The 14,590-nt window shown below is 42.7% G+C and overlaps 1 protein-coding gene across 4 annotated transcripts in view; it reads right to left on the reverse strand.

The window, feature by feature from the left end:
* The window catches only part of FAM149A (family with sequence similarity 149 member A), a 28,937-nt gene extending 14,700 nt beyond the window's left edge, over positions 1–14,237 (reverse strand). The window contains exon 1 of one of the 4 annotated variants that reach the window (XM_031691422.2): positions 13,435–14,237. In XM_031691422.2, the coding sequence (XP_031547282.2) occupies positions 13,435–14,153 (719 nt within the window). In that variant the 5' untranslated portion in view covers positions 14,154–14,237. Of the gene's footprint in view, positions 1–3,309; positions 3,469–3,844; positions 3,958–13,434 lie in introns of those variants that run through there. The other 3 variants (XM_072950440.1, XM_072950438.1, XM_072950439.1) reach the window with 3 other exon arrangements.
* Between the last annotated feature and the right edge of the window lie 353 nt (positions 14,238–14,590).

The raw sequence follows: 14,590 nt of genomic DNA on the forward strand, positions 1-14,590 counted from the left end.
ATAGCTCAGTGGTAGAGCACATGCTTAGCATGCGTGAGGTCCCGGGTTCAATCCTCAGTAGCTCCATCAAATAAATAGACCTAATTACCCCCCAAAAAGCCAAATAAACACAAAAAGTTTTAAGCCAATCAGCCTTGCACACACACACACAATTATTCCATGTTAATTGTGAAATATATCAAATTCTTTTGAATTACTAAACACATAAATAAATCAAAGAAATAGCTGAAACAAAAAGCAATAGTGCACTTTAGTTTGGTGGTGTTGCTTGGTGCGTAGCCTGATTTGCAGGGAGTTTAAAAATATTAAAATGAATGCAAAACTGAAACAGAAGAAATTTCTCAATTTCTAATAAGGTATTAAACCTGGCTGGTGCAGCCCAGTTAGTGTTAATCATTAAACTGCCCTTTCAATGGACCTCATAAAATATTTACTTTCCTCTAGTCAAAATACTTTCTTAACGTTTAACTGTAAACAACTTCTGTTCATTTATAGAAATCATATTTTCCCATACAAATAACATATTTTATATTAACTTAAAATATGGTAGTCATTTGGGGAAAAAAAGTCAACTTTCAATATTTTTAACAGGGACACCACTCCAGCATTCATTTTAAAAGTTTGCTTTTGCTTTTAAATGGTACCTAATTTTCAACATTCGTATTTCTGAATGTAAATGGAGTTTTAAAAAATATTAATATAAGAGAATCAATTTTGCCCTTAGTTATATACCTACAGTACTCTACAACAAAGGGAATTTTAGAAACAAATTAATTACTATAAACAGAGGGTAGTGAGAACCTCTCTTTCACTTATATGTCTTTACAAGAGAGAATAACAGAATTATATGATTTTTTTCCCTCTATTGCTCAGTAGTCTTAAGTACAACCAAGCAATTCTGAGAGTAAAGGTAGCAGAGAAAAGAATAAAGGACAAGCTTTTATGCTAATAAACTACTTTACCTCTCGTCCTATTCAGGTGTTTCAAAATCATCAATTATTTGTTGTTTCCATGTGACTCAACAATTCCAGATAAACATTAAAATACTTAACAACATAAAAGAGGCATCCAACAGATCTGCTTTGAATGTTACAAAATATATACTGGTATAGGAGTTACTTTGCCTGTCATTAAGATAGAATTTTAAATCTCAGGTGGTGAGTTAGATAAAATATTGTTTCTTTGCCGTATTTATAGAATAATAACCCAGATTAGAATCTTGCTCTGCCACTAACAGGCTGTGTGCTTGAGCAAGTTACTTCTCCTGTTGTTTGAGACTCAAATTAATGTAAAGTGTCCACATAACCAGGCGAGATGAATCAGGTTGCTCTTACTGCTGTTACTGGTAGCACTTGCCACTTGATAAAAAGTCTTCTTGCTTCTTTGCGCCTCTCACGGCATTTCCTATCATATACATCTCTTTGCTGCTTTAGTTTTTTATTGGGATGACCTTGACACTTGGTTAGTATTTTCTTTCTGTAGCACCTAAAATACTGCCTGCCACCTAGAGATGCTCTACGTTTGTTGAACGAATCAAAAGGCAACGATTATATTAGGGCCTCAGACAAAGAATGTGCTTTTGCTTACTCTGAATGTCCATGCTTAATACAAAAGATGACGTTGTGACCGAACATGAAAATATCCTCCACATTTAAGACATTTCTGGAGTTTTTTTTAAATCCTTTATAAAGAAGGAAAAGCCACAGCTCTTAGCATAGCTGATATTTCCAAAAATGACTTTTACAACCAAATAGACCTTTAATCCACTCACGTCCACCTTGCTTGCTTCGAGCTCCCCTTCTGCCTTTTATGCAGCTTGAAAACGAAATTCACTAACCAGACTCATGCCAGCTTGTTTTATTCTCAATGAACAGTCATTTCTTCCTTCAGATAATTCACCCTTTTTCTAAGGGAGGAGGAAGGAGACCTTTCAGACTAAGAAGAAAGTCATGTACAAAATGGAAAAATGAATTCCTCTCTTTACATTTTACCATACCCTTGCGAAGATCAACGCTCCCACCCACTTCCAAGTGTGGCTGAGGACAGGGGTCTTCAAGATGCAGGGATGGTGGCGGCAGTAGTGTGACAGTGTGTGTGTGTGTGTGTGTCGGGTGGGGGGTGTTGGGGGATATTACTATAAAACAGATGTCTGCAAACACCATCTACTTCCACACTGTTTCTCCAGCTTTTTCCTCCTCTGTTCTTCATTTCCTCATCTCCTTCAAAGTTTCCATATTTCTGTAGAATGTATTAAACTTCAGAGTTCAGCTTACTAACATATAGATTTGACCACAAAGTTCAAAGGAATTCTAAAGAAGAATTTGACCACACACCACACCCCCCACCGCCAAACTCAATGACGGCCCAAGGTCACAAAAAAAAATAAGGCCGGAGCTAGTCCCAGGACTCTAGCCATTTGACCTGGGTGTCTCTTCAGGAACGAGTTACTGACAATGTCAGCTAAGAACAGAATGCTAAAACTTGCCTTTTTTCTTCTTATGTTTTGTTTTGAATCTTGTGGATTCTGTCCTCTATCCATGCATGGCATAGTTACTTCAGGCATAATACTGCACATCTTTAATTCCCTGTAAAGTGTCAACTCTTGTGTAATCCATACAGTCTAGGTAAGTGTACACTAATTACTGGGTGTGTCCTATAGATATCTTACAACTTTTTTTTTTTTAGAGATGATAAAATACTGCTAGTCAGTACATTTAAGGCTGTTCACTTGGGGGCGGGACCTGGGTTTTAGGGTGGACTGAAGTGCAACTGTGAACTATATTGCACTCATTTGCTGGTGCATCAAAGTTAAATTAAGGCTGAGTTCCAGTCTCCCTAAGTCACCCTCTTCCAGTTGTCAAAAAAAAATGGCATGGCTGTTATTTGTTTTTCCTTTTTAAAAGTTGCCTCTTGACAGCTCACAGACCTCTGCCACTATGCCGTACAGAAATTCAATGATTAAACAATGATCTCAATATTTAATATTTCTGCGTAAAAAGGATTGTCCGAAATGAGAACTGTATTCTGAATGGGCTGGAATGCAGGATGGTAAACCCTGACTTATGCGACGCATTCTAGAAGCAACCCAGGTGCTGGCTCTTGGGACTGATGGAGAAGTCATCTCAGAGCAAGTGAGCAATTGGGCTTGGGAAGGCCGGAAGATGTCAGCATGAGAGATTTCATGAATGGATGCAGGGAAACAGACCAGATGGGTTTTGGCTTTGCAAGCAGGAAAAAATCACGCACATGGCACAAAAATGTGACAGGAAGGCAAGTTCATCCCCCCTCCCTTCCCCGATCAGGACTTACCCAATCACCACCAGCCCCAGGCCCGGGCTCGGGTCCCCCGGGCCGGGCCCCGCGCCTCGAGGCCTGGGCGCCGCGGGGCGCTGAGACTCCGCGCCGGCCCCCCGCAGGCGGCGCCCCCGCGCGCCCGGGGCCGGGGCTCCCCTCCCGCCCAGCCCGGCGCCCCCGCCCCGCTACCCCTGCACGTGCCACCGCAGCGCGCCCGGAAACCGCGAGTCTCGAGCGGCGCGGCCAGGGGCGCTCCCGGCCGGGGCTGCGGGGCCCATGGGCGCGGCTGATCGCCGGGCGCCCCGCGCGGCTTCCCCCTCCGCCTCCCTCGGCCGCGAAAGCCCAGATTCCGGCGCGGCCGGGCGACGCCTCCCGGCCCCGCGCCCGCCCTTCCCTCCTCCTTCCCTGGCCGCCGCGCCCCTCCCGGAGGTCGGGCTGGGCCAGGAGGCCGGTCCCCGGCGGGGTCCCCTCTTCCCGAGCCTGGGCGCTCCCCGCTCCCACCTGCCGCCCCCTGCCCTCGGCCCGCGTCCCGCTGCCCCTGGATCCCGACCTCCGGAAAAACACGCTGTGCCGCCCGCGGCCACATTTCGTAACCCGGTGCCCTGAGCTCTGGCCGGAGGCCACTGCCCCCGCTCGGCCCCGCCCCACCGCCCTCTCCGGGCCTCCAGTGCGCGCTGGCCTTCCCACCCCTTCCCTGCGTCTGCCCGCACAGGTGTTTGCTGGCCTTCATTCTTTAAATGGAATTTTAATGAACAGGAGAACTACAGACTGATTTCACCCAGCCCGCTCCTCCCAGCAAAGCATTCCTAGTTGGGCGGGGGTGAGGAGGGGAGGTTGGTAGAGGTTAAAAAAACAACAAAACTCAAGTCCCAACCTGGTAAATGCAAGATGCTAATCTGATTAACAGGGACTCTAGGTCTAATTAGGCGCCGAAGATTTGTTTCCTGTCCTGTCCTGTGTCTCCATCTTCAAATACGTGCTCTATCTCATGCAGTCCAATAACTACAAACCAGAGAGCATACCTGCGTTGTGGTTTATTAGCATATGCTTGTTGCAACCTTGGAGTCATGCAATTATACCAGGACCAGCGTCACCAGACTCTACGCTGTGAGTTGACAAAATGGCCATTGTCATAAACTAAAAGAAACAGGAGTGAGTTGTTTTAAGTAAAATACATATTCAAAGCAAGATGCCCAAGGGTGGACAATGCCTAGGGCCGGCCTTTCCCCACAATGAGATTCTCAATAATCACAATGAGTCAAGTGGCCACCTTAACAATTCCCAGTCCCTTCTCCTTTGAGATCTTAGGCCTGCTAAGTCTGAACAGGTACAGAGAAGCCTACCTCTCTCTCCTGCTCTGTATCCCACAAAAAGGAATTCTGCCAGCAGATTGCCTTTGGTCTTGAATTGCAAGTCTTCCCTGGGTCTCCAACCCGCCACCCTACCCTGCAGATTTTGGATTTACCACACTTCCACAGCTACATGAAACAATTCCTTAAAATAAATTTACGTCTGTGTCTATATTAGCTCTAGAGAGACTAGATACGGATACAGAAATACATTCACATTCTGTTGGTTCTGTGTCTCTGGAGAACCCTGACTAGTACACTGATAAAACGGGAATGAAATGCAGAGCTTACTTAACACTAATGCACCAGTGTTGGCTCACTGGTTGTGACAGATACACGTAATATAATAATATAAGGTGTTAATACTAGGGAGCAACTTTTCTGTAAATTTAAAACTGTTCTAAAAATTTTAAAGTCTATTTTAAAAAATGTTTGCATTAAACTCCTCTACACATTAAAAATATATTTTACAAGTTGGTAACTACTTTCCAAGAAGACCAGTAAAACAATGTGGTGTTTTGTTAATTTAATGTGAAGAGTATAATAATCTTAGAAAGTGCTAGGTAAACTATGAAGTCCATAGATTATAAAAATTATAGAAAATATAGAATTAATATATTTCAACATAAAAATAAAAAAAGTTTTTACCTAGGTGATGAAATATATGACATTTTTCTTAAAGGATTGTAAGAAATTACATGATAACATATTATAGTTCGTGATATTATCTGATAATATCTTCTATTAAATAATAACATAAATTTGCCTTATATGAAGTTTTTCTAAGAACAATCAATGCAAAGTAAAGTACAACCACAAACGACTCATTTGAGGATTGAAATGTTTGCATGCAATACTGCTGGAAAGCCACTAGATGTCACGCTTTACCACTTTGAAAATCTTGCCCAGCTGGATTTTAATTCCATTATGTTTTTGCAAGGATTACAATTTAGTGAATTTTCATTCTAGTACAGACGTAGAACCCTGTTTAGATCAGAAATTACAATTTCAGTAAATAACACCTAGCCTGCACAATCAACAGAAAGTGTCAAGATAGTAACACCCTCCATGGAGGGAGTGCTTTCACTCTGGCAGGCAATTAAGGTCAGGGACATACATACCTTGCTTCCAAACATCACAACAACTCCTTTGTACAGGAAAGAACCCCAAGGATGAGAAACATTAAGTAAATTACCAAAGGTAAACAATACTATCCAGACATGTCCAGCCTGACTTTAAAAGTTTACCCTTTCTGGGATTCATCTCAGATCTAATTTGCAGATTTCTGTTGACGCTCTTTTAAAGATACTCTATGAATATTTTTACACACAAACTAAGTTCTATACCAATATTCGCCAACACTGCTTGAATACTTAACCACATCCCCAGTCCCTGTTTAAGCACCTGATGTATGTTAGTGCATTTAAGCTTCACAGTCATTTTTTGAAGGGGGAATATGGTTAGGTCCATTCTGCATATTGGTAAACTGAGTCACAGAGAAGTTGATGGCAGGGCACAGCCAACATTCTAACTCAAGCAGTTGGTGAGAAAGCTTATTCAACACCAAACTTCAATCTTCTCTGCATAACTCACACTCCTCCAAATTTCCCTGCAAGTGATATGGAGAAACCAAAGCTCACTCATATTTAGCAAAGAATATTTAAAAGTTTTAAAATGTAGAGAAGTGCTGTATCTGGAAAAGAGATAGCAGGAAGAATAATTATTAGATTTTTCATGTGAAAAGTATAAAAATCTTAGACAGTCCTAAGTTATCTATGGGGTCAACAGCTTATATAAAATTATAGAAAGATACAGAATGAGTATGCATCTCAAAATAAAATACCTAAATTGGTTTTTCAGAAACCCAACAATTTCTAAATGTGCTGAAATCTATCAAAGACAATAATTTTTATGCAAGATCATATGAAATGGCCAATACTATACTATTTTGAACCAGAAAAACAGAAATTTTGTGCTTTAAACTAATACATTGGATGAATGGGTTCAAAAAGCTTCTTTCACATCCAGCACTTTTTCTTACTTTTAAGCATTTACTTTATAATACTTCTATCAGTAGAAAGTGAAAGAAAGAACAAGCCATCAAAAACTGTTTTATAAATGTTTTTTTAAAGAAATCAGGATTTTGAAGGGAAAACAACTACCTAAATCTAGTCTATGAAGAGCTCAAGATCCCAAACGGGAACATCAATATAGTAAAATTTTCCAAGAAAGTGTTTTCTAATGTTTGATTTGACTTCTTTTAATAAGCAGAGCAGAAAATGAAGACTTTGTAGTCATTTATAGGCCACTATTATAAGTTTCACTTTACGTAATTGAACTATTAAAAATACAGTTAATCATCATCATTCGTGAGTTTCATATTTGTGGTTTCATGTACTTGTTAAAATTAATTGTAATCCCCCAATCCATCAACACATGCAAAACAGTAATAAACATGGTAGCTATTAATCCGTCTATATCAATAATCACTTTGAATGCCAGCGGTCTGAAGGCACCAGTTAAAAGACAGATTGTCTGAGTGGATCAAAACGCAAGACCCATCTCAATGTTGTCTACAAGAAAAACTCTTGAAATAGAAAGACACATATAGGTTTACAGTAAATGGATGAAGAAAGATACACCATGCTAACACCAATCAAAGGCTGTCTTGGGGTAGTTAAAAACCTTCCAGTAAATGGTCTTTTTTGATTAAGTGAAGTTTTTGATTTTAACATAGTGGAATTTAACAATCTTTTCTTTCTGGTGAGCATTTTTTGGGTCTTACTTGAGTGATCTTTGCTTACCCCTAAGACAAGAAGATCATCTCCTATATTTTCTTATATTTAGAAGCTTCACTGGTTTACTTTCATAGTGAGATCTACAATTCACTTGAAATTTTTTTGCATGAAGTATGACATAGGTGATCCAGTTTCTTTTATTTCCTTAAGGATATACAATTGATTCTGCACCATTATTGAAAAGACTATATATATATATAGTAGCTTTATAATAAATTTCATATCCTTTAGAGTAATTATTGCGTTGTTCAATTTTTTTTTCTACGTATCTTCTATCAATTGTTGCAAAAGTATGTTAAAAACTTTCACTACCATTTTGGATTTGCTTATTTCTTCTCTTAGTTCTGTCTGTTGTTGCTGTAGACATCAATAGATCATTGTTTTTGTAAACTCAAAGTTTAGATTGCTTTTCTGGAGTAGAATAAGCTCTTCACTGTTTACAAGGTGACTTCTGAGTGGTAAAATTTTCTCCCCACCATGTATAATTCCTGTATTCCCTCATTGAATCTGGCTGCCACAATCAGACAGAAAGCATGCAACACTTTTCCGCTAGAGTGGAAACCTTAGCAGCAGATGTTAGGTGCTCCAGCTCTGTCAAAAATAGACCTATCTTTATATATTTTGATAACGATGTTATTGGTGCCTACAAATTTGTAATTTTTGAATCTTCTAATAAACTGACCCTTTCATCTTCATAAAATGGTCCTTGTTACTTCCACTAATTCTTCTCGTTTTAAAGTCCATGTGGTCTTTAAAACAAGATATTGTTAAAGCTACCTCAATTTTCATTAGGATTTGCATGTACAAACACTTCATCTACACATTTATATTCGACATTTCTGCACTCTTATATTTAAACTATGCCTTTCATGAATAATATATAGTTATTGCTTACATCTTAAATACAGCAGGGGATAAATTTGGTTCTTATAGCAGACAGGGCTGGGGACTCTAGCAATCCCACATCATCTTAATCCAATCAAATTAAGAAGATTTAAATCTGCATTTCAAGCCCTGGGAGGCTGGTCTATTTCCAGTTTACGTAACTCTTGAGTGTGTGTGTGTGTGTGTGTTTTTAATTTACTGTCTGGCTTTCCTAGTTGCACTCAGGTGGTGGTTTTTTGGAAACAATCCAGTTTGCCACTGTGGGAAGTAGAATGGAGAGAATGTTTGTATTGGAATATCACACAGTGTGTGATATAAATCACCATTCATCTTCCAAGGGAATCTTCAGTGACATAAACATTTCTCCCTAATTCCTTAATGCAAGAATAATTCACTAACACTTAATGGTGAAAACAGCGCTGCATGCTGCTTCATGGTCAGCTTGAGGCAAAAACAGAAGTTTCCAGTGGGAACAGGTATGTGGCTTAGAAGCGTATTCGGAGTACACACATACACACACACACACACACACACACACACACACACACACACGATGCTAAACTCAAAGTGCAAATGAAGAACTTAGGTACATTAAAAAATAAACATTCCCATCCTAAGCTGAATTTCACATCAACTCTGAATTCACAAAAATCATGAGGTCTGGAACCCAACAAGACATGTTTCCATTAAGTACGGCTCAAGTCCTGGCTGAAACAAAGGCAAAAACTACCTCCTCGGGGACTTCAAGGGTTAAATCAAGAACCAACTTTACTCATCAAGTCCAAGGTTAAACTCCACCCCAAGGTCAAACCAAAAACAAAAGGATCAGAAGTAGAACTTCAATGAAGTCATAGGAGGAAAAGACGGACAGAAGGACAATGGCTGGATATAGAATGACAGACAAGGTTCATTTTTATCAGCCCCAAACCAGGTGGTGCGCATGTGTGAGGCAGCCCGGAAGGACTGGCACAATTGCATAGTCAGAATTCAGTCACTGTCATCAGTACTTCTTTGACATCTAGCATAGAGTCCCACCATTTTTTTCAATGTAATTTTGATATGCTCTATTAAAAGAAATTTCATTGTAAGGAACTGAAATTACTGATTAATTTAAAAATTGCCACTTTAATGAATCTTTAAAAAAATAACCAATATCTCATAATTAGATTTTTTTAGATTGTCAAAATTATACCATTTCTGTTAGAAATCAACAAGCAAGAAAGATCCAAAATGTTAAATGTTATGTGAAAGAAACATACTCATTAGATAAACATGAATGCAAGTGCCTGGCAAAGATTACAGTTGTTAATATTTAATCATAAGACTTCTAAAACCCTTAAGTGCAATGTCTAATTAAGAAAATGCTCATGTGTAGGTATACCCTTTTCCCTAGCAAGGGCCATATCTAATCGCTTATTCTCTATTTTTTTTTTCTAGTAAGACAATGCTGGGTAATTATCTGCCTTACTTGTATGAATAAAATATTTGATTTACTATTAAATATACACAACATAATTGATAAGAAACACATATATAATAAACTAGAAGAGAGATGACAAACTTCATGCTTTAAAGAAGTCATGAATTTACAATAAAAGCCATTTGTTATCTGTCCTTCAAAGTGGACAAACGTAAGCTTTAATTTTGGCCTCTTTATCAGTATTAATAGGAATAGTTTCAGGAAGATACTTTTAGATTAATTATTAACATGATTTTTATTTTTCAAACCTATTTTCATTGGAAAGAGTATAATTTCTTAGAGCCAGTTTGTTCCAGGAAAAAAAAAATACTACCAATTACCTTAGAAGTAGATCCTTATTACCATCTGAATTCATTAAAACAGTTGGCTACACATATATGTGGATGATAAAAATGGATTGCCTGGATTTGAATCTTACATTTTCCCACATGTTAACAACGTGGGATTAAACCATTTCTTATCCTTTCTGAGCCTCAGTTTCTTCATATGTAAAAGGAAATAAAATTCCTACCCTGTATGTTTGTTTTGGGGATTCATGCTAATGACTATAATGTGCACACAGCATCTGGTACCCGGTAGACATAGAAACACTAGTTGTTATTTCAAATGCGAAGAACCTCAGTTTTGTAGAATAAAACATATTTGAGCAATGTTCACATCAACCCATGAAACACATACTGAAAATGTTGAAACTAGTAAGTAAAACCAAGACCTTTTCTTGAGAAGTGGAGGCTGACCTAAGACAGGTTTGTGAGGTAAGGGATCAGAATGCACTGATCCTTCAGGAGAACTCAGGGAAGGTGGCTGAATCCCAGAGAAAACACAGGCGGTGTGGTGGGTCGGCACCCTCCTGAACGTCCTGTAATCTAGAATGTTGGTATGAGAACAGCAGGGTGACCCTGGGGCTCCCATCAGGACCACCAAAGTCAGGGGGGAGACCCCTAACTTGAAGGGCCTTTGTGGGTAAGGGGGTAAAACCTGGGTTATAAAGAAGGACCAGACAAGACTGTGGATATTTCAGTTGATTCAGCAAGAACAGAGGTTATCAAAGAACACGTTCCCCGCCATGGAATGTCCTGGTCCCATGTAAGCCCCCCAGAATGAGGCTCAAGTCCAAGACAAAGATGAGAGCAATCCCAGACAATGGGGTTTTCATTTCTACCAGTGGCAGAATGTGAACTCCAAATGAAAAATAGACCTAAAATATGGGAAAACATCCTGATGGAGCAGCAGGCTCACTGCCCTCATCATGGCATGATTCAGAAGGGATAAATACACTACGATCATCCATTAGTCATAAGTAAGGGACTCTTCCAAAGAGACTACGGACAGGCCACAAGAGAACAGAGCGGGTCATGGCCGTAAATTTTCTGTCAACAGTTCCTTTTTGTTTGGAAATGATCTACGTTTGCAAGTTATGCTTTATGAGAGAAATTGCCATCAAGGGTTGTAGTGGATTATGAGAGCTCTGATGCGATGTAGCTGTTGGCGTGCAAGTTCCAAAAAAAAAAAAAGAAAAGGCAATAATAGGTATGAGAAAGCCCCTCCTTTTGAGCAGCGGATCTTGGCTCCAGGTTACATCCCCACAGCCGTGGCTCCCAAAGACACCGTGAATGGAGCGTCCTGTCAACCTCTAGACCGTTTGAACAATTCAGAGACTCTCATCTTTAATCAGAGGCTACTATTCAAATATTGCTTAGCCTTGTATTTTAGAAAGAGTAAAATGATAGTGTGATCATTTGGATTTTTTTTTCTCTCTTGGTGTCCTGAAATGTGTTGCTCATTGTGGTCCAAAGGCATTTAAGTAAAGTCTGCTTCAGTGCTTCTCAAACTATTGGGTCGTTTGATCATTTAAAAAGGTTTTATTCAATTCATTGTGGATATATAATTTTTGATGTACAATAAAAAATAAATTACTAGAAAATAAAATGGGAAAAATGCACAAAAGTGAAATCTAAAAGTTTTGCTATCAATCAACAGACATAAAGTTACTCTGTCAATTGCTATAAACTTTTCTAAACACTTATTCTTACTTTCTGTACTTATGGATTGATGATAGGTAACTGCTAATAGTTAACGCATGTTGAGAAGCACTGGTCTAGCACAGAGAGAAGATTCCTCTTATTTCAGGAGATCATAAATTACCTAGCAACAAGGACAAAGAACACTATGCATCTTGCAAAGTAGGTCATACTGTAATGTGTGAAATAATTTGTAATTGCTGTGTCTTCACTATCAACTCTACATGGGAAGCTGCCCCATTTGTTTTTCCAGTCCTGTTCTCTCTCCCAAGTTCCACTCATGCATGTCCAGCTCTCTGCCTGACAGCCTTCTTCAGATGTTTACCTAAGACCTTAACTCCCTGAATCCCAAAGTGAACCCCTCACCTATCTGACAGACCCACTTCTGTGTTCCCCACTGTGTTAATGACATTTTCCTGGTGGACACATGAAATTATCTTCAACTCTCCCTCTTGCTTCCTTCAGCCTCACCAATGCGTTGCCAGGTCTTGTGATATTACTCATTTCAATATCTTTATTTGTATCATCTTTGTTCCTAGGTTGCTGTACCTCGCACATAGATGGATTATTGCTAGAGCCTGCCTTCTGTCTCTCTGTGTTTACTCTCTCCTTTGCATTAGTTTAATGCTGCTAACGCTCAGTGCAGTTCATGCCACTCCTCTGCCTAAAAACACTCAGTGGCTTTCACAGTGTTTACTAAACAGAGTCTGGTATCCAAGGTTCTCCCCAGTTTTCTCTTAATGCTACTTCACGAATAGGATGCTCCTAACAAATGGAAATCCTCTTATGACACGTAGGTCTGTGCCTCTTTGCTTGTGCTCCCCCCGTTTAGCCTCCTCTTACAAGAGGAGTGTTTTCATCACTGCTCTTGGTGGTGAAAGGATAGTGTGTGTGTTGAGGGAAGTGTCCCCCACGTCCCAGTGAGGCGGTTCCCATGATGTCAGTCAGAGCTGCTAGAGGACCTCAGGGCCTCGTGGCAAGAACTCAGGAGCTCTAGGGCATATGATTAGAGGTGTCCTGAGTACTACAAATGCCTTTTGTGTCATATGTAAATTAACTGGATGTCTCCCAGAAAAAAAAAATCCCACTTAGGATAAGAATTGGGGCTGATCCTGGAAAGGAATGGAGACACGGTGCCTCATGGTTTCTCAGAATTGTAGCTGCCACCGTAGGTATCAGGTTACCCTACACATCTTGCATGTCCTGCATCCGAGAAAGGGACTGGAAGGCTCCTTTCAAAGTCCTTAAGAAACCCAGACTATCAAATGATCTAAGAGCCAAGCCTTCAGCTAGAAAAGAAACAAAGTTTTGTCCTCCTTCCCTGCAAGGCCTGCTTCCTCGCCCCTCCCTGCACACAGCAGAGGATTATCTCCAAGAAAATTGAGCAAATGCGTATCAAAGCCTACGTTTGAAAAGGACAGAAAGTCAAGAAACAAAGGACCTAGGAAAAGAGCAAGGAAGGTGCTCAGGGGAGTTAGTGGAAGTTACTGCAAATAGTGCAGTTTTATAAAAGACCCCTGGCCAGGTCGGGGTCGGGGGTGGCGGGCGGAGGGGTAGGGATCCCAACCGAGGAAGGACCTGCCTGGCCCGTGCTGCTTGCTACTCACGCCTCCCCGCCGTCCTCCGAGCTGCTGCCTGAGGCCCATTCCTCGCCGATGCCCGAGGCCCATTCCTCGCCGATGCCCGGAAGGGTGAAGAACAGGGTCTTGGGGCCGGGCCCGGGGGGCACCCAAGCGCTGGACTCTCTGTCCCCGGGGCCAGGCGGCCGAGGGTTCCGTGGGCTCGCGGTCAAACTGCTGCCGCCCGTGGGGCCCCCGATGGACGGCAGCGCCGCGCAGACCCCGCCGGGGCCCGGGGGCGGCCGCGCCACGGCCACCAGGTGTGCGCGGGAGCCCGCGGCGCTGCAGCCGCCGCTGGAGGGGGCCGGGGGCAGAGCCAAGGGCAGGGGCTGCGGCTGCGGCTGCGGCTGCGGCTGGGGTGAGGACTGGACTTCGGCTGCTCTCGGGCTACTGGGCCGCGAGAGGGGGCTCCCTAGTGCTTCTGCCGCGCGGCTGGCGGCCGAGAGCCGGGGGCAGGAGGCGGTGAGCAGAGGCTGGAGCGGCGCCCCCGGTGAGGCGGAGGGCGAGTCGGGCGCCAGGGCCGGGAAGACGGTCAAGGTCGGGGCCGTGCGCAGCGAGGTGTCTGCGCTGGAACCCGCCGGCCCTGCGGTGGCAGCGCCTCGCGAGTGGCTGGGGGAGGCGACCGGCGAGGGAACCGTCGGGGGCGCCGTCGAGGACTTGAAAATTTTGGCAAAGAGAGACCCAAGGTCCAGCACAGCGACCTTCATGTCCTGGCCTTCCAAGTGCTGTCCTGGCTGCTGCCCGAACCTCAAGCCCAAGGGGAACCGGGCTGCGGGGCTCCATCCACCGCCGCCTTCAGGGATCTGGACAAGGCGACCCTGGGCGGGGGCGGGGGTCGTGGGGTCCCCGCACACCGCGCACCCCAGGGGCCTCTGGTGCTCTCTCTACGCGGTGCAACGCTTCTGGGCTCTGGGCCCCGCGACAATTTGGCTAGACCCTCCCTGACGCCCGGTCGGCCACCGTCTGCAGGGAGCAGTCCCTTCCGTACCCTAGTGCTGCGTGCGAGACCCCGAGGGCCAGGGGTCCGGGAGCCCACGGAGGCGACTGCTGCGGCTGCCAGCGCCACCGCGGGCTAAGGGTGGAGACTGGGGCCTCCGGCAGCCGCAGATACCCCGACGGGCCCCCGGGACCGCGCAGGCGGTTG

This window comes from Vicugna pacos, chromosome 26, assembly GCF_048564905.1.
Source record: "Vicugna pacos chromosome 26, VicPac4, whole genome shotgun sequence".
NCBI classification, from domain to species: Eukaryota; Metazoa; Chordata; class Mammalia; order Artiodactyla; family Camelidae; genus Vicugna; species Vicugna pacos.